A 20,981-nucleotide genomic window follows, 5' to 3' on the forward strand; every position below is an offset into this window, starting at 1 on the left:
AAGATGGGCCAATTTTCCATTCAGAATTTAACTTTGACATTTAGCTAACTTGAGCTTTCACAGGTAGCAAACAATATGAAGTAATAATTTGGGTTGCCAAGAGTCCTGAGCCCTGCACAGATGAAGGAAAACATTATGTGAATATCTGTACAACCGCCCACTGAAGTTTAGGGTAAGCAACTTGTCTTTGGTCAATACTGGGCTTAGCTGAGGCTTGAGGAATCACAGCTAGATGCACTACATGTACTGCCCCATCCCATCTCAGCACACATCTACGACAATTAAGAACATCAACTGACATGAGAACAAACCTCTGACATCAACATCATTAATGTTTCTGATGATAGAAAAAGGAAAGCAAGCAATTCAAACCCCAGTTGTTTGTTCTTGTCACAAGAAAATAGAGATAAAACAAAAAGGCTTCATAATATGCACAGCTTCGGTATAGATTATTAACACTAAAACTGTGGTATCAGCAAACAATATAGTCACCAAATGTAAGGTTCTGAATTCTTCAGTAAATCAACAGCATCTGCTGCCTTTTCAGTTTATTTTTATCTGTTTGATCTTCTATAAATTTCTCCCTTTGTTCTCAAGAAAGTATAGTAAATCAGGAAACTTTTTAAGATGTTTTCCTGCAGTAAAAAAGATGAAATCCCTTCAAGAAGTTGCCATAAAAAGATGCAGTTCAGATCTAGAAGTCTGTCAGAGCACTTCCCCTTCCTTGCTCTCACTGCTGAAATATCAAACATTGCATAATGTCTCATGAAAATCCCTCGCCAGTGAGATCCCCTGCCATCCAATTTGAGTTAAAAAAAAAAAAAAAAAGATTCTGCAAGGAATATAAAATATAACTTACGAGAATAACAACCTAAAACTATACAATAAATGCTATTAAGTAGCACATGGTCTTTCCTCTCCCCTTTGGCAGGTGTCATGGAGTACATGATTCAAAGTATTCTGAAAGCACATACAAATTGAAGTGTGATGGATTACATGCAGGCATTTTCTTTCTAAACCTCACAACATCGTGCACAGCTATTTTGCCTTTACCTCCATGCACTGCTTGCTGCTGTGCTCTCACACAGGCCCTGTGCCTTCCTGTGGAGGTATAAATAGGATGGGTGAAAAGAGATCTGTTTTTCTTCTTTGGCAGCTTCTGCTTGTTGCTCATGAGAGGAGACACTAAGCTCTTTCAGCTGCATCTATCTACAGTTTCATAAGAAAATTTAAAAAAATATTAAAGCTATCCTATGCTGAGCAAAAACCACCTCCATTTCCCATCTGAAATGAGACCACCAAGTTCCCACTGACATTTGCCACCATCCATCACAGCTCACCACAGCAGCCCACGTTATCCCTTACTGTTACAAATCAGCAACAGAAATATCTAGAAATTTAGAAAAAAAATGCAGTAAACTAAAAATGGACAGAGGTATGATATGCTATGGGATTGTATTTTTCTTCCATCAAACAGCCTGAGTTTACAAGCATAAGGATACTAATAATAAACAAGAAAAGTAAATATTTGCATTTGTAGTACCATATTAGGCTTTGAAGAGTATCTTCAAAAGCAAACAAGCAAAACATAAGTGTTTCCTATTCATGTCCTACATTGTTTAAAATGCAGACTGAGTGGGCTATGAGCTAAGTAACATGGGTACACTGCAGAAGTAGAAATAAATCCCTCTGGTGAACTGATGCTATTACCAGCAATACAAACAAGCGATGTCTTGTGCACCTCCAGCAAAGACAGAATTGGGGACTGGTCCTCTGCAATCCTGCAAGGGATGACAATCCAAGCAGCAGGTTGGTTGCTTAGCTGAAGGACAAGCTGTATTCCCACGCTGCAGCTATTGTCAGGGGCAGACCACAACATTTCTTCAATTATTTTTTAAAACACAGTTTCTTACCAAAAAGTTCAGACGAATCTGGAATTTAATAAAATTGCCCTTCTCTGTTCCCACTGAGAGCTGACTCAGAATTGACCAAGAATGAGTGAAACAGGCTGAAAGCAGACAGACTGCTCAGTGGTAAAGTCTAAAAAATCTCTCCATCCTTAGGGGTTCCCTTAAGAAAAAAGCATGACATTAGTTGTCATGTACTAGAATTGTGATCAATAACCGCATGAATATTATCCATATTACCAGTTCATGGAGAAAATGTAGGATTGTGCTGACTGTTACTGGCAACCGTGCAGCTACAACGTGTTTTATATGAGAACAGACAGTATTTTCTCCTATCATTTTCTGCAATTCAAAACTGGAGCTATAACTGCGTATAAGTCCTGCAGATAAAAGTTTTCTAGTTTAGCAGCTGTTACTGGGATCACTGAAGCTCACATGAGACTTTCAGAAATAAAAGATATTACAGGTGCAAACATACAATCTTTACAGAAAAACTTATGACAATGTAAAGAATTAGCTTTTTTTTCCTCCTCTGTTTATTGTTTAGTAAATCTTAGATGATGCTAAATTAATTATTGTATATTCATATATTTATTTTTTCTCCAGGCTTGAGATGCTTTAAATGAATCCTGAAAGAAAAGAAGGAAGAATATAGCAAGGAACCATTATGGCAAGCTACCACTAGAGAACTAAAAAAAATGTTCTTCTCTTATGTTACTGTCACTTACATACTGCCTGCTTTTTTTGATGGACTAATGGTGTGCTGCCCCTCAGCCTCAGGGTCATCATTAATGCATGCTGGCCTCACACCACCCTCTCAAGATTACCAAATCCTTTCTCAACCTTCCAGTAAGCAAACTTTCTGCAGGCAAAGTCCACTGCCAGTGGAACTGAGATCTGCTCTAGAAAAGGAGTGTCCTGAATGTGGAAGGCTGTTTTGTAAGGCTGGATGCAGTTGTATGGCACAATGACCACCTCTCGTTTGCTATGGTAAAAAAAGATTTGGGCAGAGGTCACCTTCATATAGAGAATTCCCTTGTTACCTGAATCTTCTGGCTTGCTCAAATATGGAATAGATGTGAGAATCACAAAAGTTTCTTTCAGTCTGAAAAGCTGTAGAGAATGATTTTTTTTTCTTTTCTAACCATTGTGCTCCCTCAGAGACAGTTAAGAACTTCAGAAGCATTTCCTTACCTGGGCTAGATAGGTATTTCCACTGGAAGATGACCCGAGTCAAAAGAATGATATCTAAAGACACTGTGAAACCCTCAAATATGCTTTTTCCTAATTTTTATTAAAAAAAAAAAAAGCTGTTTATTCAAAGCACCTTTCCCACCTCCCTAATCTGCACATGCAGACATGGAGAAACACCAACTTGTGCTGACTAAGCATAAGGCAACCTGGCTACACAGCTCCATTGCCAGCCGTCCCTGCGTGCTGCCCTTGAGGCAGCCCAAAGCCTGAATGGGAAAGAGCAGACACTCTGTAGAGATGTGATTTATAGCAAAAGAGCTTTTTTTGCACAGGATAATGTATGTTTAACCAGAGTTGCTAACAAAAATGGTTTCTCATTCCATTCAGTGGCTGTAACTAGCATTTAGCATGTATCTGCATGCACCTTTCCAAGTCCTAGATACCAAAGAGCAAAGCACTCTACAACAAATTTGAAGGGGGCAGTAGAGAATGGAAACCCACTGTGACCTGTCCTTTATCTCCAGCATCTCACCTGCCCTCAGGCTGAAGGTGATTTGATTCCTGGTAAGTAAGAGTGAAGAAGCACCTGCAACAGCATTCAGCACCAGAAGCAGCAGCTGAGATGGGAACACAGCAGTTTTCCTCATGTATTTGCTCACTGTACACCACAACAACAGGCTTCCAGAAGGAAAGCCTGGAACAGGAGAGTATTTGGCACTCCATATTAATCATTAGATTAGTAGTTCCAGAACATGGAAAGTAGATACTAAAACTATCAAGAACACAGGGTAACACTGGCTACAGTTTTATTCAAAGTTAGAAGAGGCTGATGAACAATATTTGCTCATTAGAGAATGGTGTTAGGCATTTTTGTAACCTGAAGGATTACAGCCCAGCTAATGGCTGTACTGAAACATTAACCTTGCCAAGGAAACTGACTACATCCTTGGTTAACCCTTTCTTCTCTTCCTCCACTTCTTTAGCCTGTATGTGATTATTTCACAGCTTAGCAAGAGGGAAACATATTGATATGATGAAGAGAAGCACAGCCATACACATGGAAGATTCTTATAGAGACCAGAAACTGTAACATCTTTACAGATTAATTCAATCCCAAGAAGTCAAGTGATTTAGAAAGAATATTTTTCCTTCATTACAAAATGGCAAAGACCAACACAAAATGAGTGAAATGTCTTGGACTGAGGTTATGAGGCTAAGGGAGCTGCCTTCCCTAGAAATAGGCAGGAATCAGGGGCATCACAAAGGTGATTTACTGAAGTCATTTTCATCCATCCTGCAGGAATCTTCCCATGTTGTGCCACACTGCCTGCATGTTCCTTCCCTATGCAGTGTTGTAGCAAGGCCAGAGAACATATAGTTTCAGAAAAGCAAATAGATTTCAGTGGAAGAGAAGTCACTAAATCTCTTGCTGTGTTGGGAGAGTGCAAATCAAGAGGAGGCACCCTTCCTTAAAAGCTCTCAGCTTTTATGCTCTGCAGGTACACCGGCCAGCAGGCACAGTAACACCTGTAAGAGCTCCTGGACCTATGCCTATTTTTCTTAGGAGCAATGAAAGAAGGGAACAATGGAATGAGCGTATGACAGCCGAGAGGCAGGCAGGTGTACACTGGCAGGGGTGAGGAGAGCAGCTGCTACTGCATATCACTGGGGACATCATTTATTTACAGTACAGCACTACTGCTCACATCCTGTCCACACACCAGGAGCCATTATCAAACTTACATCTTCCTCTGCCTTCACTGCTGTAACTTTTTTTTTTTTTTAATTTGGTTTTCCCTTGAATCCCTCAGAAATTCACTGCAGCTTTGTCTCCACAGTCTGCCTTCCTGTTTCTTGTATCATTTCACCAGCTCCTCTTTTCACCAGACTCATCATTGCCCTCAAAACTCAGAGCTCTGCCTTCATCCTGCTTGTTCCTCCACTCTACCTCCACCTATCCTCACATTCAGCGGGAGCTGGATATTTATCCTGCCCTCATTCATTTGTCTTTGGGTTGCTTCATTCCATACAAACAACCTGTTACCATAATCCTCTGTTCTAGTTTAATTCTCCCCCAGAACTGATGGTTCTAAATATTTTAACATAAATTGAGAGACAGAGAATTGTCAATTCATATTTATTCAGCCAAGACAAAGGAAAAAGTATTGGTTGTCAAAAGCACTTTTGACATCACCATCCTACAGTTTGGTCTTCCTACTTCTGAAAGCTACAGTGCATTCACACAGTATGATTTTATTTGGGTTATATCCCTTCTCCACCTTTACTCTGTTGCTTGTCTTCCCAGATTCTCAACAACTCAAATAAAGATCCTTCCCCAAGGCAAGGCACACAGCTCATTGTGAAGATTGTTTATAGAAATTAAACAAACCAAAAAACAATGAGGTGGCAGCAGGCAGGCAGTACCTGTGGGTCACTTTCAGCACCTGCTCTAGTGCCTCTGCCTGTTTTGTTGTCTGAGTAATCAAGGATCAAGCAAGGACTCTGTTACTTGATGCTAATATTGATACTTTATCCTCAACTCACGTTTGTCTGCATTTGCCTACAAATTCACTGCTTATCTAATTCATATTTCTATTAAGCGCCTCCATGTCCAGCCTTCTGATAGAACTAAATTCAACTTCCTATTACTGTTACTTATGCAGTTCTTTCTGTCAGAGCTATCTCATATAGATTTGCAATCATCATGTAGTAGAGATGTGCTTTGCAGATGCCTTCACCCAGCTGCTCTGAGCAAAAAAAGCTGCTTAGCACTGAGAAAATATCTGGTTGCAAGCCCTGGTGATCTGCCAAAGGCTGGGAGCTTTTATGTATAGATATTACATATACAGATACATCCTAAGCATAGATACAGGTGAGGCAGAGAATAGCTTGAGAGCACCCCTGAGGAGAAGGATTTGGGAGTGTCAGTTGATGAAAGATTCAAAATGAGCCAGCTATGTGCACTTGTAGCCCAGAAAACCAACCGTACCCTGGATTTCATCAAGAGAAGAGCGACCAGCAGGTCGAGGGAGGTGATTCTGCCCTTCTGCTCTGCTCTCGTGAGACCACACCTAGAGTACTGTGTCCATTTCTGGAGCTCTCAACACAAGATGGATATAGAACTCCTGGAGCAAAGTCCAGAGAAGGGCCACGAAGATAATCAGAGGGCTGGAGCACCTCCTCTATGAGGACAGGCTGAGAGAGCTGGGGCTCTTCAGCCTAGAGAAGAGCTCTGAGGAGACATTATAGCAGCTTTCCAGTGCCTGAGTGGGGCCTACAGGAAAGCTGGGAAGGGATTTTTTTGAGGGAAGACAGTGACAGGACAAAGGGAAATGGTTTTAAACTGAAGGAAGGCAGATTTAGACTAGATATTCAGAAGAAATTCTTTACTATGAGGGTGGTGAGACACCAGAACAGACTGCCCAGCTAGGTTGTGGATGCTCTCTCCCTCGAAGTGTTCAAGGCCAGGCTGGATTGGGCTGTGAGCAATCTAGTCTACAGGGAGGAGTCTCTGCTGATAGTATGGGGGATGGAACTACATGATCTTAAAGGTCCCTTCCAACCCAAACCATTCTATGATTCTGTGATATATCTAAAGTAAAAACAAAAACAAAAAACTACATTTTGCTTTTGCTATGTGACAAAATACTTCTAACAGTAGAATCACACTTTTTGCATTGCAAAAAAAATATGCACAACACATACTCAAAACCTTTGCAAAGAAACTGTTGAATATTACAGTTCAGTCCTGTCTAATCATAGATACCATGCCAAATAGCTTCCCTCATATATATCATCTTCAATATTGTTGGTTTTTTTCACCCCCACTTTAATTGAAAGGCTGTTCAGCAGCAGACATGGGGGATGTTTCAGAAACCCAAACCACATTCATCCTGGCTTTTTCTCCTTTTCCATTTATCTGAGGAACAATCCTGCTACTCTCCTTTAACTTTGGATCAGAGCTTATGGGATCAGGAGGGTTATTTTGCCCACTTTAGCATGGCTTCTACTGTAAGGCTCAAATCTTAACTCCCTTCCATTTCTATACCTCATGTCATCTTCTACCTGTCTTTTTTCTCAGATCTTCTTAATGCATCATCTGACACTCGCATATGCAATGAAGGCACAGATGTTTTATCCACCAGCAACACTTTCCCTTCCTGTTCACTGGAAACAACTGCATATTGAGGACAATTCAACAGGGACAACATTCCTAGCATATGTTAAAGGTACTGGTGGAAGGAGTCTCCTCACCAAAGAGCCTGCCTTTCACAACACTATGAAAATAGTAGGGTTTTTTTGTTTTGTTTTGTTTTTTGTTTTGTTTGTTTTTTTTAATTAAAACAGAGGTTTTCAAGAACGAGCACTAAAGTTCACGTTCAGCAGCATGGACATCCTCCCCCTACACTTTACGGTAACAAAACAAGCTGTCAGGCCAGGCCTTTCCACTAGCACGCACAATGCACTTTTTCACATCTTGTGGAAAAAAGCTTCAAAGTGTTGATTAAGTAAACTAGAATGACTATGATTCCATTCTTACCCTTGCAGTGAAGTCCACAGCAGCTCCTCGATTTAACAGCAATGTAGCTACATTGATATTTCCATAGTGAGCAGCTATGTGAAGGGGTGTGAACCCGCTCTGGAAAAAACAAACAAACAAATATATATTATATAAATATCTGTTCAGTACTCCAAAATTTGTAGAACATTGTTGACTAAAGCTAACAATAGGAGTGTGCTGCAAGTCACCATTCCAAATCTGTACTAGTTTTCACTCACTGACAATTATTTATTCACTCTCAGAAAGTCTAAATAAAATCATACTGCTGTGCAGGAGGGAAAATAAATTAAATTAGCATAATTATTCTAGAAGATCAGAACTAAGATAAAACTTTTAGATATTTCAGGAAAAACAGCAGCAAAACATGTGACTGTTAAAGCATTGATCTGTCTTTTATAATACATTACCTTCTAATGTCTACTTGTTATTGGCATTATATCAGACTTGCAAGCCAAATTTCTTAGAGATTCTTAGGAGAAGTTCAGATACAAGTCATTTGATGATACTTGCTAACTGTTTTTATAAATTCAAAGTAGATGCAAATGAAAACAACATCAAAGACCATTTTAAATGATTAATATGGATTTTTTTTCCAAGGGTTAGTACCATAAAGATCAGTCTCCCAGTGAGGGCAATCACACTGGGTTATGTTCAGACACCACAAGTTGTCAACCTAATTAGAAGATTCCTTACTGATAACATCACTTCAGCAAGTTATTTTCATATTTAAGTAGTTTTACTTCTTTTTAAAATAATGCTAAAACATGCAGCAATTCCATCAGTCCTGCAAAGTATGAAACCTTATGGGAACTAGATGCATTTCTAAATTGTTAGCAAGCCATGCTAGCTGCCACTGCCTTGCTTCAGGAGTTTTGCAGATTTAAAATCACAGATCACTCTATTTGCTGACACCATCAAGGTAAGTGTCATGCAGAAGCCTGAAATCAGTCTTGGATGCACAACACAACAGGGTTGTCTGCAGCTCTTGACACATCTGGTAAATGTCTACTCCATGAGAATCCCTGAAAACTCCATCTTACATAATATCGCTTTTTTATGATGGCAATCAGCACCCAAGAACACTTGCTCTCATTTTTAAACCCTAGTTTCAGCTGCAGAAAGCCCTGGTATCTAAACTACAGTGTTCTCTAGCACATGCTACTTCATTTTATCTAAAGCAGGTATCTATCCTATAGAAGGCGATGCAAAAAGGAGGAGGAAGATATGATGCAGCAGCACTAAGTCATGGAGGAGTGATGATGCATATATATATTTATATATACCTCTGTTGTTCTATTCACCATCATCTAGGTTAACACATTTGGAAGCAAAGAGGGGGAAAAAATGAACGGTTAGTTCACCACTGGTGATATGGATGCAAAAAGCTTCATGATTGCTACGTGGCATGGCAGCTCAGACGACAGCACAATTGGCACAAAGAAAGCTTGACTGAATGGAAGCTGAATGATTGAGTATTTTGAATGTTAATTGTTACATGTTTATTAGAGTTCTTAAAGTGGCAATTTCACAAACAACTAATCAAATGACTTAATTGTATGGTCTCTCTAGCAGACCACCTCAACAGTGGCTTCCATTTTCAAGAGAATGATTGTAATATTTTGCTTTTATTTTCCATTTGCAAAGTTTCTAAAAGAGGTGTTAGCCCTGATTCAAACAAAAAGGGAGTGAGAAAAAAAGAGGCAAGGGAAGCTAATGAAACACTGTTTTTAGTCACAAGCTATAGGAGAAAGTTACGTGCAACTCATAAGCCAAACACTTTAATAAAGGGAGATCTTCACTGGACACAAGACGTGCTCAGCACTTAACAGCATCAAACCTTATATCCTTACAACTGACCTTTGACTCCACATCAGCATTGTGGTCATTCTGCAGGAGCAGAGCTGCTGCCTTCGTATCATCCTTCCGAGCAGCGATGTGTAGAGCGGGAAGACGGACTTTTCCTTTTGTATCATTTTCAAGCAACAGTGAAACCACCTGGTCATGACCTTGCTGTAAAGCTACTGCCAAAGGTGTGAAACCATCCTGCAACATACAACAAGGCTGCTCAAAACACATTCCAAAATTTCCAGGGGACAAAAAATGGAAGTGAAGAGATCTCATCGCAGGTGACAGTAAAATTATAAGATATATGCAAACAAAGCTGACTTGGAGAAAAACATTAAACTATTCACTTCACACACTTCACTGTATGCATAAATGTGTGTGTTAGTATATAGAAATACAAAAAGCTGGTATTACTTAAAAGTTGCAAGTGGTAATGATGTCTCCATAGCAAATTATCATCCTTCCTCCCCAAAGCTACCAATAACATATATTTCCATTTTATTATTAAATTTCATCTTAACTCTGATATATTTAAATATGGATTTTGAATAATATCTGTATATATTTCAACAATAAGTATCAATAATACATTTCAGCAATATTTGAAAAACAATGCACATTCTCCCAATATACCAATTGCTTTACTACAACTTCAAAGCATACAAGTCATATATAATCCTCTTATGAACAGAAATGATTTCTTTTCAGACTAGCAAATGGTAAACTAAATGTGGAAGAAGACCTGAAAAATAGAAGACTTACTTAACAGGTTTCAGAGTGGATCCCTCAAACACAGGAAAAGTACAGCCTGAGATGTTTTTATAATTGTATTTTAATGGATTTTTAGAAGACTGAAGAATCAGTTATTATTTAGAATCACTTTTATCAAGTATAATACCCACAAATCACTCAGAAATCATAATGGAAATTATACTACTTAAGGTATTTATTTGGTTATTACTTCTAACACTTGATCTGTATGTTCAGAGTTTTTATCAGTAAACCTCATTACAGGGTGGTAGGCAGAAAACACATTCTATCATTTCTTTATTATTTCTGTCATGATCAAACTGTATGTTTGCATAAGGGTGAAACAGCAGGACAGCAATATCACAGAAGTATGCCAATCCCTACAATGCCAGAAGTGCAGAGTTCCAACATTAGCTTTTGGAGGTAGAAATAATGTTTTCAATAAGGAATTTCTTCTCTGCCTCCCAAAACAAAAAGAACCTATTCTTAAGAGAAGAAAGGGAAGAAAAGAAAGACAGAGAGACAGTATTTTCACAAAAAATTGAGGAAAAGGTAGAAGAAAACTCACTGAAATTCCTTGGTTCCTAACAAGTTGTTTATTTAAGGAGCTGCTGGTTTTTCAGTTAATTTTTCCCTTGTTGTTGAATGATATATATATATATATATATATATATATTTATTTATTTATTTTAAGTCATGGAACCCAGCCTTCTCGTTGGCATGATGCTCACCGTCCTGTAGAGGTGGGGCTGGGCTCTGGTCCCAGGGATGTTCCAGCAGGCAGGGACATGGTATGAAAAACACTGTGCAGCTTTGAAGGCCAAAATATCCCCACCAGAGGGCTCTGACAATATAGCTACACTGTACCTGCAGAAATGGAGGCCTGGAAGAACCTTGAGAGAGACAGCACATACATGCTGACCTGGAGATGTTTGCTTCTCTCTCTACACAACCAACAGCAGTGGCACGGTCAGCTGCTTCTCAGAGACAAGTGCCTTAACTATCACCAACATCTTTTCTCAACGGACTTCCTCTTCTGGTAAAAATGCTGTTAGCAACGAGGAAAAAAAAAATCTACGAATACATTTTCCCCTTTCCTTAGGGAAAAGTGAGTGGACAAATGGGAGCACTTCATTTCAACACCAAAATAGCTGCTATATCCTATACTCCGGTTTCCTAACACTGATGAGGACCGCCCACAGATCCAGTTTGTACAGAGATCACTGTACCATGGCCAAGAAACCGAGACCAAGAACATTAGCTATGACAAGAATGCATTTCCACCACATGCTATCTGAAATTACCGACCCCAAATAGCAATTGCAAGTATCTCAGTGTCAGTAGTATAATTATTAACTACACTTTAAAACATAAAGCAAAGTCCGCTCTAGGGAAAAAAAAAAAAAAACCCACACAAATAGCTAAGCATGATTTAAAGACAGCGTGTGGCTCTACTTTTTTTAATTCATATTAAAACACCTTTGCTGAATTAACTAGAATAACTAGTTAAGAAGTAACTGTCTAATAACAAAGGCTTTGAAATTAAATTTTCATATAAAAACTTTAACCCAGAGAAAATGAAAAAGCACCCCTAAGCAACTATCACAAAGAAGTAAGGCAATAAAGGCAACATTGTTTTGTAGTCCAAATCTTTAAAATAATTACAGCATGAGTATCAGGCTGAGTTGGACAACAGCTCAGCCTAAACTGACATAAGAAGCTCAAGAGAAAAAGTGTAGAAGAATCAGAACCAAGTACTTGTGCACAATTCTACTTAATTCTATTTTCAGAAAATCAGTTTGGCACAGATTATAAGCGATTCTGAAAACTTTTCATCCATGAATTATTTTTACAATACTGTCATCAAAAGAGAAGATTCCCTACATACATCAGTAAGCAGTGATGTTACAACATACAGTGAAGCAATGAAGTAATTTTTCATCTCATATTTCGCAAAAAACGCAACTTTCTCAAGCATTATTGGTTTTGTGAAATCAGTTCACATGGAGCAGTTAATTTCCTAAAAAGTTTTAGAGAGAAAATTCTTTTTTTTTTTTTAAACAGATGGAATGCAGTCCTATTGAAGTGCTATTTAAGACTATTTTTAGGACTATTAACATGCCTGCTATTCTTATAATCACTTTGAATATTTTTTTCCAAGTTCCCTCACTGAGTTAAAATTACTCTTTAAAACTAGAAATAAAAAACTGTTGTTCGAGAAAGATCACAGAACACTTTTAAGGATGGATCTTCCATCATTCTGTCAGCTTGCAATTATCACTGCAAAACCAGACAGAATAATTGCATGCTGCAGAGAGGGTATAACTTGGCAATAAATGCAGCTCCAAGCACTTAGTAACCCTGGGTTTTCCCCGATATCACAGAGCTGGCTCCGCAGCATAAACAGTTCTTGCTTTATGGTTGCCCTCTATATTAGTCAGTTCTTTTAATGAAGGTATAGAGAACTTCTACATCATGCACACAGCTTCTCTGAGCACTTAACCTGTAAGATTACCAGTAATGACTAAGGACATATCTATTTTTAGAACTGTTTCTAGTTAAAGTCTTTTTTTTTTTTAATTTTAGAAATGGCAAGAGGTTTAAATTGTTGAAAAGTCAATAAATCAATATGCATTAGCATATTTCACAGAGAATTTTTTCTGCTCTTTAATTTCGTACTTAAAAGACAAGCTTGGTGTAAGCTGGCAACAGTTACTACTGGAGTGCATTGTATTTTCTTCGTGAACTGAAAAACTCAAACTTTTACCTCTGTGGCAAGGCTCTGACTGGCACCATTATCGAGAAGAAACTTAACAACCTCCAGGTGGTTTTCTTGGGCTGCCATATACAGAGGAGTGAAACCATTCTGAAACAGGAAAACAGGAGTGTAAATATTTCACAAACATTTTATACACAGCAAAGGTAGATTAGCAGAAAAACAAACGGCATGCTCACATAGTAGTTAGTGACATGATCACCCTTGATTTAACTGAAGATAGGAAAAGTGTAGTTATTACTTTAAAAGACACTTTCAGTTGATCAGAAGGTTACTACAGGTAAGCAAGAATAGTTCCTTTTATATCTACTGAAGTCAAACTAAAAGCAGTTTGAAGAAACCATTTGGTAGAGAAAAGCTCTGATTCACGATAAATGCAACTGCAGCTCAGAATACAAAATGGGACAGGCAAATACAATGCACATCTATAGAGACAGCAAGGGCAATGACTTAAGAATAATTTTTTCTCTTCTCTCCATTACCTTTCATTTCTCATTCACTTGCGCCTCCTATTTATGGCTTGTATCTCTCAAAGAGCTGCCTGTAGAACACAGCCTGCTTGTGGTCACTGAGCTACTTCATATTTCAGGCATCAGGAGATCTCAGGATGACTGGTTCTCAGCAGTTTGAGACAAAGGTTTATCAGTGTTTCTGACCACATTAGAGCATTTCTCAAATTATGCTCAAGTGAGTGATTTCAATCAATGCAAAACTAGTATTAGAGGCTGAAAGGCTTAACTCATTCTCTGGCAAGTGCTTTCCACTTACAGTCAATGCTTTTATCTTTGCCTTAACTGTACACAGGCCACAGCCTTTCAGGAATTGGATTTCCACGGTTTAATTTTTCTCTACAGTCCTACACATTTCTGAAATTCAGAGCTTTGACATAACTCACAAAGCCAAAACAGCAAAATGAAATCATGATACTTGTTTCAAGGTACTTCAAAAGGAATTCATAAAGTTGCTGCTTTGCACCTGCAATTGCTTGGTTTTCATATAGCACTGCATGTTCCTCAGTGCAACAGTCAGGAACCAGTGGATAAATTCACTTTACAGTAACAACTTGCACCATCCGCATAGTATTGACTAAACAGTTTGGTAGAGGAGAAACAACCAAAGTAGCACCAGCAATAAAAACAACCAATTCTTTTCTCCTGTGATTTATGATATATTTTGTTTACTCTTCGTGCTCCAGCATGACTCTTTTTGTCAGTTGCAATGGTGCCAAGCAGCTCTTCTCTTCAACTGCTCCCTCCCCTAAGACCCCTCAGAGCTCTTGCCTGGCTACACAGCACTCACACTGAAGAAAATGAAGTTCAGCACAGCGCTCACACCAAAACTTGGTGTTTCTTGCTCAAACCCTGGAAATGTGCTGACATACAGCTAACTCAGGAAAAGGCTGAGCTTGAGTGGCATGAATAACAGCCAACAAAAACCGAAGAGTGCATTTTAACATTTCTAGAGATCACATTTTGTTGTATCTAGGCCCTTTTGAGAATGGGGAGAAGAATTTTAAAATCTTAAACAAATCAAGTAGTCCTATTGCAAAAACAAGACAGAAGTTCAGTGTTATCCTGAACATGAAAAACAACCAGACAGCTTTTGGGCTTGCTACACTTTTATGTCAATGGAGCAATTCCAATGGCAAAAAACAGAACCAATTCTGGTGCGCTTCATTTCATAAACACTTCATCCCATTCTAAGTGTGAGAGTCAATGAAGCAAACAGAATAGAACAGGAGGTAAGGGCTAGTTAAAAATAACAGGTATAGCAGAAGACGTATTTTATCAGGCTTCAGTAATGAGGAGGTCAGGAAGTGCGTGCATATGACTGGGTTTTGCTGAGACCGTGTCAGCACCCTCAGGGCTGCAACATAGTTAGAGCAGACATTTCAGGAGAGCAGGAGGAACAGGAGAGTAACTCGGCAGTGCAGCTGCAGAGGACACTGACCTAGCTGCAGGAAACCAACGGAGAAAACCAGAGGTGGGCTGAGACAACTCTGGCCATATAGCTGCATCATTAGCATCAAGACATTAACGTTCTGCATGCTGGAGGGATGAAGGGAAATTATAATCTAAGACTTGCAGCAGTGAATGATGGCTAAGTTATACTAGCTATGGTGAAAACAGCTGAAAGACATTTGATTGTTACAGCAACAGGGCAGTGTTGTATGGCACACATCCAACCAGGATGCACAAGAGAGTGCAGGTGACCCAGGGCCAAGCATGGCAGCAGAGGCAAACAGGAGTGCAGAAAAAATGACAGTTGGAGAGGAAATGGCATGTGGATGCTTGATCCAAGAGGAACTTCACAATCAGGAAGACCCTGAGCAGCTGGGAAGCCACATGTTTACAAGAATCACACAGGCTGCAGGGTCTGTTGCTGTTCTGGTATTTGGATAATTTGGTCTCAATTCAGTAAAGCACGCTACAAGCGTGAAGTGTAATGCTGAAGTTCTACCAGAGGCGAAGCAATATGTCAGTGCTCTCACCAGAAATGAGACCTAACAGTTTCGCTACTGCACAGTTAAAATCTGGCTTACTGGTAAAAGAAAACAAACAAACAAACACACACCATAAAGTGCTCACTGAGTTACCTGTCACGCTACAGATTATTTTTTATAGTGAATAGCAGAGTCTGGGATTTTTCCCTATAATTTCATGACACACTCAATGCCTATTTAGTAACTCAGCTGGAAATTAAGATTAATTTTCTTAAGTTTTAAACATTTGTATTTAGAAAACAAGCAGGAAATACTTCAATACTCCTGATTATGAGTTTCAGGAAATAATTAATAGGTGACATTTCTCAGAACCAAGTATAATTAGCAACTGGAGGCAGAGCAGAATCCTTTTTCTTAAGTCAAAGTTATTGTAGGGTGTTCATAATCTTTTCCCTCACACTCTGCTTTTTCATTTCCCTCAAAATAAGAAATAGAAATTGACAAGAAAGCTAAATTCAGACTCAGAATTTTTTTTTTTCCCCGTTTTGAAGGACATTAAGATTTGATTAAAGACTTAACCTTCCTAATGCTAGTGCTTTGAGCAGAGTTGAGCTGCTAACTTCAGGTGAAGAGGAAATAAAGCCAAATTCACATAAAACAGGGTCAGTATTGAAAAAACAAAGAAACAACCACAACAACGAAACTTCTTTGGGGGTCTCTCTCTGTTGGTACATAAAAATGAGCAGAATGTTATGACAAGCTCTAGAACAGTTTGAGTTATGCTCAGAGCATATGCTCAGAGAGAAATAGAGCTGGTCCAGGAGCAGTTAACAGGGAGCTCCAGCGACCGCAAGGGGCTCCTCAGGAAGACTGATCCCAGGTGGAATGTCACACTCGCAGGTATTGGTGTAGAATGGACAATATACAAATGGCAAAGAAAATCTATTATTCTCACATGTTAGCAAAATTAAAGTAACGTGGCAAAACCTTAGGGTACGCAGACAACGCAGTTATATAAGGTGTTTACAATCCCAGATTGTTTTTAGTTTCAGGGATGAATACACAAGTTCTAAATCACAATCAGAAAAGATTTGTTTCTACAGCAGGAAAACCAATGGAAATGTTTCTGCTTTGTTTTATATCCGAATACACTTAGAAAATTTTAATTGGAACTATTATTGCTATTTTTCTCTTTACATTCAAATTCTGTTGTGCCTAGAACTAAATATTAGCATACCTAGCTAGTATAAAAGAGTGAGAAAGTGAAACAAGTAGCTCATTTGTCCAAGCAAAAAAACATGAAATTTAGTTCACAAGTACCTAATATTCTTGAAAGGGATCCTCTTAAATATTTTGTTCATATTGATCGACCATTTTAAAATGTTTATTTAAAATGTATATCCTTATAAAATATTTTAACGTGGCTTCTTAGGTTTCCTTTTCTTCCCAAACATCGTCTATCATGTCCAAATTGTCATGGAAGAATAGCAGTGCTGGGCCAGATGACAGTATCAGCTCCTAATCTGATCTTCGTTCTCTGACACTCATCCACAAACAGAGAGAACATGAACAGGAGAGGATTCCAGAGTCACACCTGTGACATAGCCACTTCTCGTTTCCAGCACTCAATGGTTCACACATTTTTAAAGCCAGAGTGTTTTTCTTTTCTTTTAACACCAACACTGTTTTTCCTTATTTCAAATTTCCTATAATTGATCTAAATGTTCCTTCAAAGGACTTCACCAAACTTAAAACCTCTGCGTATGCTTGTGGTATCTACTCATATAAGGGAAGGGGAAGGTCTCAATTAAGCCTCAGACACTAAATCATGTGAAACAAGATCTCTGTCATTTGAAAAAGTTCTCTCCCACTCTCTGGTTTTATCAGTATCTCTTCTGTCTCTGTAACAATTAGCAGTTCATAGGACACACTGGAGGGCAGATCTAAAGCTGAAGGGTAAATGCTTTGCTGTGCTGCACATTAAAAAACCATACAAGTATATTCCGAACACCCCTGGATGTGGCTCTGCTTTCTTAAACTCCAGGGGTGTGTGCCTGTGTGGCTCCTGAACAGCTTAAAATAGAGATGTTATTTCTAAGCTTTTTCTGCTGGTCAATGAGGTGGGCAATTCAGAGCTAATACTGACTTTATCAAACCTGATTTTCAAGGGCCAGCATTAATAGTATGTATCTACCAAACACACTTACTAACATCAGAAAGGGAGAAAGATTGTATCATCAGCAATCTTCTTCAAAGTCCCAAACGAGAAACTAATACTACTTTACCTGAGACTGTGCATTGACATTGGCTCGATTTGTAACCAGCACTTTGACAACTTCCGCTTGCCCAGCCAGGGATGCTATGTGCAATGCTGTGTTTCCTTTCTGAAATGAGAAACAGCAATATTTAAAAAGAGTACAAAATCTGACCTTGAATACACAACAAAATTATCAAGAACGCAGTCCACTTTACAGTATTTCCTGAGATGAAATATTCTTAGTGATTACTAGAAAACACAGAAAGAAACCTAGTCAGAAATCCACAATTCGTTGAGTAAATCACACCCCTAGTAATCTCTGGCATTTACTACAACCCAGCAGGTTCCTATTAACTTAACCAGTGGAAAATAATTAATTATTACTGCAGTAATGTCTGCAATCAGTTGGCTGACGCCTTACATCCATGGCATCAGTGTAGCCAAGAGAACAATCAGATGGGCCTGACTGACCTTTGTCGCTGCGTCCACACTGGCACCTCGCTGTATCAGTTCAGAGACAACTTCTACGTGCCCTTCTTTGGAAGCGAGATGGAGTGCATTCAACCCATTCTGATTTAAAAAACAAACAAACAAACAAAAAAAAAAAACAAGAAAGAAATGCAACTTAAAAGATTGGCATAGCTTTTCCTCTGTAGTAAATAACACATCAGGAGCTGAAAAATTACAGCCCAGTGAGAGGACTGCTTCCAAAAATTATTCTCATGTGAACCTTATGACAAATAAATTGCAGGAAAAGAGTATGAACTGAGTTATGATATACTAGCTATGGAGTCTCAAGTTCTATGTGCTGCCCAAGACATGATGTAACACAAATGGAATGAAAGATAATATTAAATAGCATAAAGTTCTCCAAGTGGAATTCAAATGATGTCTTGGTAAGGGGTAAAGTTTTAACTGGGTACGATATTCAAACACGACTCATCTGAAACCAAATACATTATTACTGACACAAAGTACAAATACATAGACAAATTTAAGAAAGAAGGAGAGAAGTATTTATCTAGAAAATTTGATCAGAATATTTTCCAACCTGATTAGAAATGTTGATGTCCACTCCACTTTTTAAGTAGTCAAGAGCCTTTTCCAAGTTGCCAGCTCGAGCAGCTCTCAAGTAACTTGCATTTGTGTCAGACTAGAAGAAAGAAGAAAAAATTCTGTTAGGAATTACAGCACTATATAAAGTTATATTCTCTTGAAAAAGAAGTTACTAATAATACAATGTATTATGCATACATTTAACTAGATGAGAACAGATCTCAAAATGCCTTATCAAATACGGGTCAAACCCTGCCCTCCTTGCTTAACTCTCTCCGGTGTAAGTATGCTTGACAAGGCAGCACAACTTGGACTTCGCAAATACATGTCAATTATGCAGCAGTGACCAACATGCAATGCTAGTAGCCAAGAACACATTTGTTACCCAGTCATGGTGAGACACAGCACAGGACTCCAAGGAAACCATCCCACTCTTTCTAAGAGAACCATATCATATTCAATGTCAAAATAAACAGACTGGACTGCTACTGTAAGATCTCACATAACAGACTAAAAAGCAAAATACTCTGTGTTGAAGGACTGGACTACTTGAATGAACAACTAAATTCTACAAGTGAAGGCACTTTACAGTGATTGTTTTGTTTTCCCCATTCTCCCTCACATTATGGCACATTTTATTTACAGCATTTGTCCACATTTCAGTGATCAGAAATCCCTAGGCACAGCACCATTATTTCTTCACAGAATTTTAATTATTTTTCAGATCTTCCTTTAAAGATTGTCTTTCAAATTTTCTTTATTATGACTTCAGCTTGAATATCAGGATGACAGAAAGGATGGTTAAGTCACGAAAGAGATCTCTGAAAGCAATTCCCACTCCCCAGAGGGTTTTAACAAGTTATGCAAATATCCACAAAGGATGATAATGCTGATCCTGCCTTGGAGCAAGTGGAATGAACTGGGTTAGCTTTCAAGAGGGACAAATCTTTGATTTTATCTGTACCACAGCTTCCCCTGCCATTCTGGGAAGTCAACACATGTTTTTGTGTCCTCTCCTCCAGGAACTGTCACAGTTTTTGCTCAGTATCATTTCATGGCAGGCTTACATCACTACAGCTTTAAGTGTATTAAGGTCCTCTAAGGTTCTAAAAGTGCAGTAATTACCTTCATAGGAAAAAAATGAAAGCAGTAATGGTTGAGATAAATATAATACACTGTGGCCCCATCCAGCCTAAACTCATTGTTTTCATCCTCCATTTTCTAGATTAGCTATAGACTTCTGTCAATTCAGCTGCTGCAAACTGGATGTTCTGTTCAAGCACTACCTCCAAGTCCATTTGAAGTTACTTCTTTTTGTATAAGATGAAGCAATCTTGGGCATAATGACAGCAAAATAGCAAGCTATATGAAGATTGCTTTCCTCTTTGTAGTAATACAAGCTACAAGCCTATTTCACTAACGCTTTCAGCACAAGCGTGCTCGCTCTCTCAGAGAGAACTATTACTTAAGCACTTATTTTCTTCTGTGTTTTGTGCACATAGCATTACACTTCCGATGGTAAGTTACTGGTTTACAACCTTCTCTGCTCAAAATCATTATTTCCCAAGTACGACATGCTGATCACTACACATCAATTTCTGTGATGTGCTTTCAACAAAACAGCCCTCCAACACCAATGTTTAATTAGGCTCTACGAAAAGCAGGATGCTGCTACAAGCCGCAGTCAGAACTGTAAAGACTATGGGGAAAAACAGCTGCCTGGAGAGGGGCAGGAAAACTATCTCACTGGGAAGATCATCTGAACAGTGCAATGCAGATTATTACAGGAGACAGGTCATTTTCTCAGTGCTTAGCAACAGCAGCCACTGGGGTAAAAACCAGGTCAGCATTTTATCAGCATTACCAAAGGTATGAGGGAGGGCTTAATAGACTGGGAGCCTTTTTTGTCACAGCGTAATGGCATGTCTGTTTGGCATAGTCAGCAGGTGGACGATAATTAACATCAGCTGTTTACAGCTGCTTCTGGGTGGGGAAGGACACATCAGAGAGTCTTGCTTTGGAAAATCAATTCCAGCCAGTCACACCAATTCACATGAGACAAGAAACACTGCTAATGCTCAGACACATCCGAACCTTTCTATCTGCTCAACAAAACGCAGGGAGGGGGAGAGAAAGCAGAAAGAAGGAATGATAAATAGCTAATATACATGTTAACAACAAATGGCTGTTAC

General features: G+C 38.8%; 1 protein-coding gene across 1 annotated transcript in view; it reads right to left on the reverse strand.

The window, feature by feature from the left end:
- The window catches only part of LOC100550289 (ankyrin-3-like), a 140,062-nt gene that overhangs the window by 109,020 nt on the left and 10,061 nt on the right, over positions 1–20,981 (reverse strand). The window contains exons 2-7 of the mRNA XM_031554568.1: positions 18,785–18,886; positions 18,205–18,303; positions 17,762–17,860; positions 13,025–13,123; positions 9,520–9,705; positions 7,642–7,740 (exon numbers count right to left, since the gene is read on the reverse strand). Of these exons, the coding sequence (XP_031410428.1) occupies positions 7,642–7,740; positions 9,520–9,705; positions 13,025–13,123; positions 17,762–17,860; positions 18,205–18,303; positions 18,785–18,886 (684 nt within the window). The remainder of the gene's footprint in view (positions 1–7,641; positions 7,741–9,519; positions 9,706–13,024; positions 13,124–17,761; positions 17,861–18,204; positions 18,304–18,784; positions 18,887–20,981) is intronic.

The sequence above is a fragment of the Meleagris gallopavo genome, chromosome 8 (genome assembly GCF_000146605.3).
Source record: "Meleagris gallopavo isolate NT-WF06-2002-E0010 breed Aviagen turkey brand Nicholas breeding stock chromosome 8, Turkey_5.1, whole genome shotgun sequence".
In the NCBI taxonomy this organism is placed as follows: domain Eukaryota; kingdom Metazoa; phylum Chordata; class Aves; order Galliformes; family Phasianidae; genus Meleagris; species Meleagris gallopavo.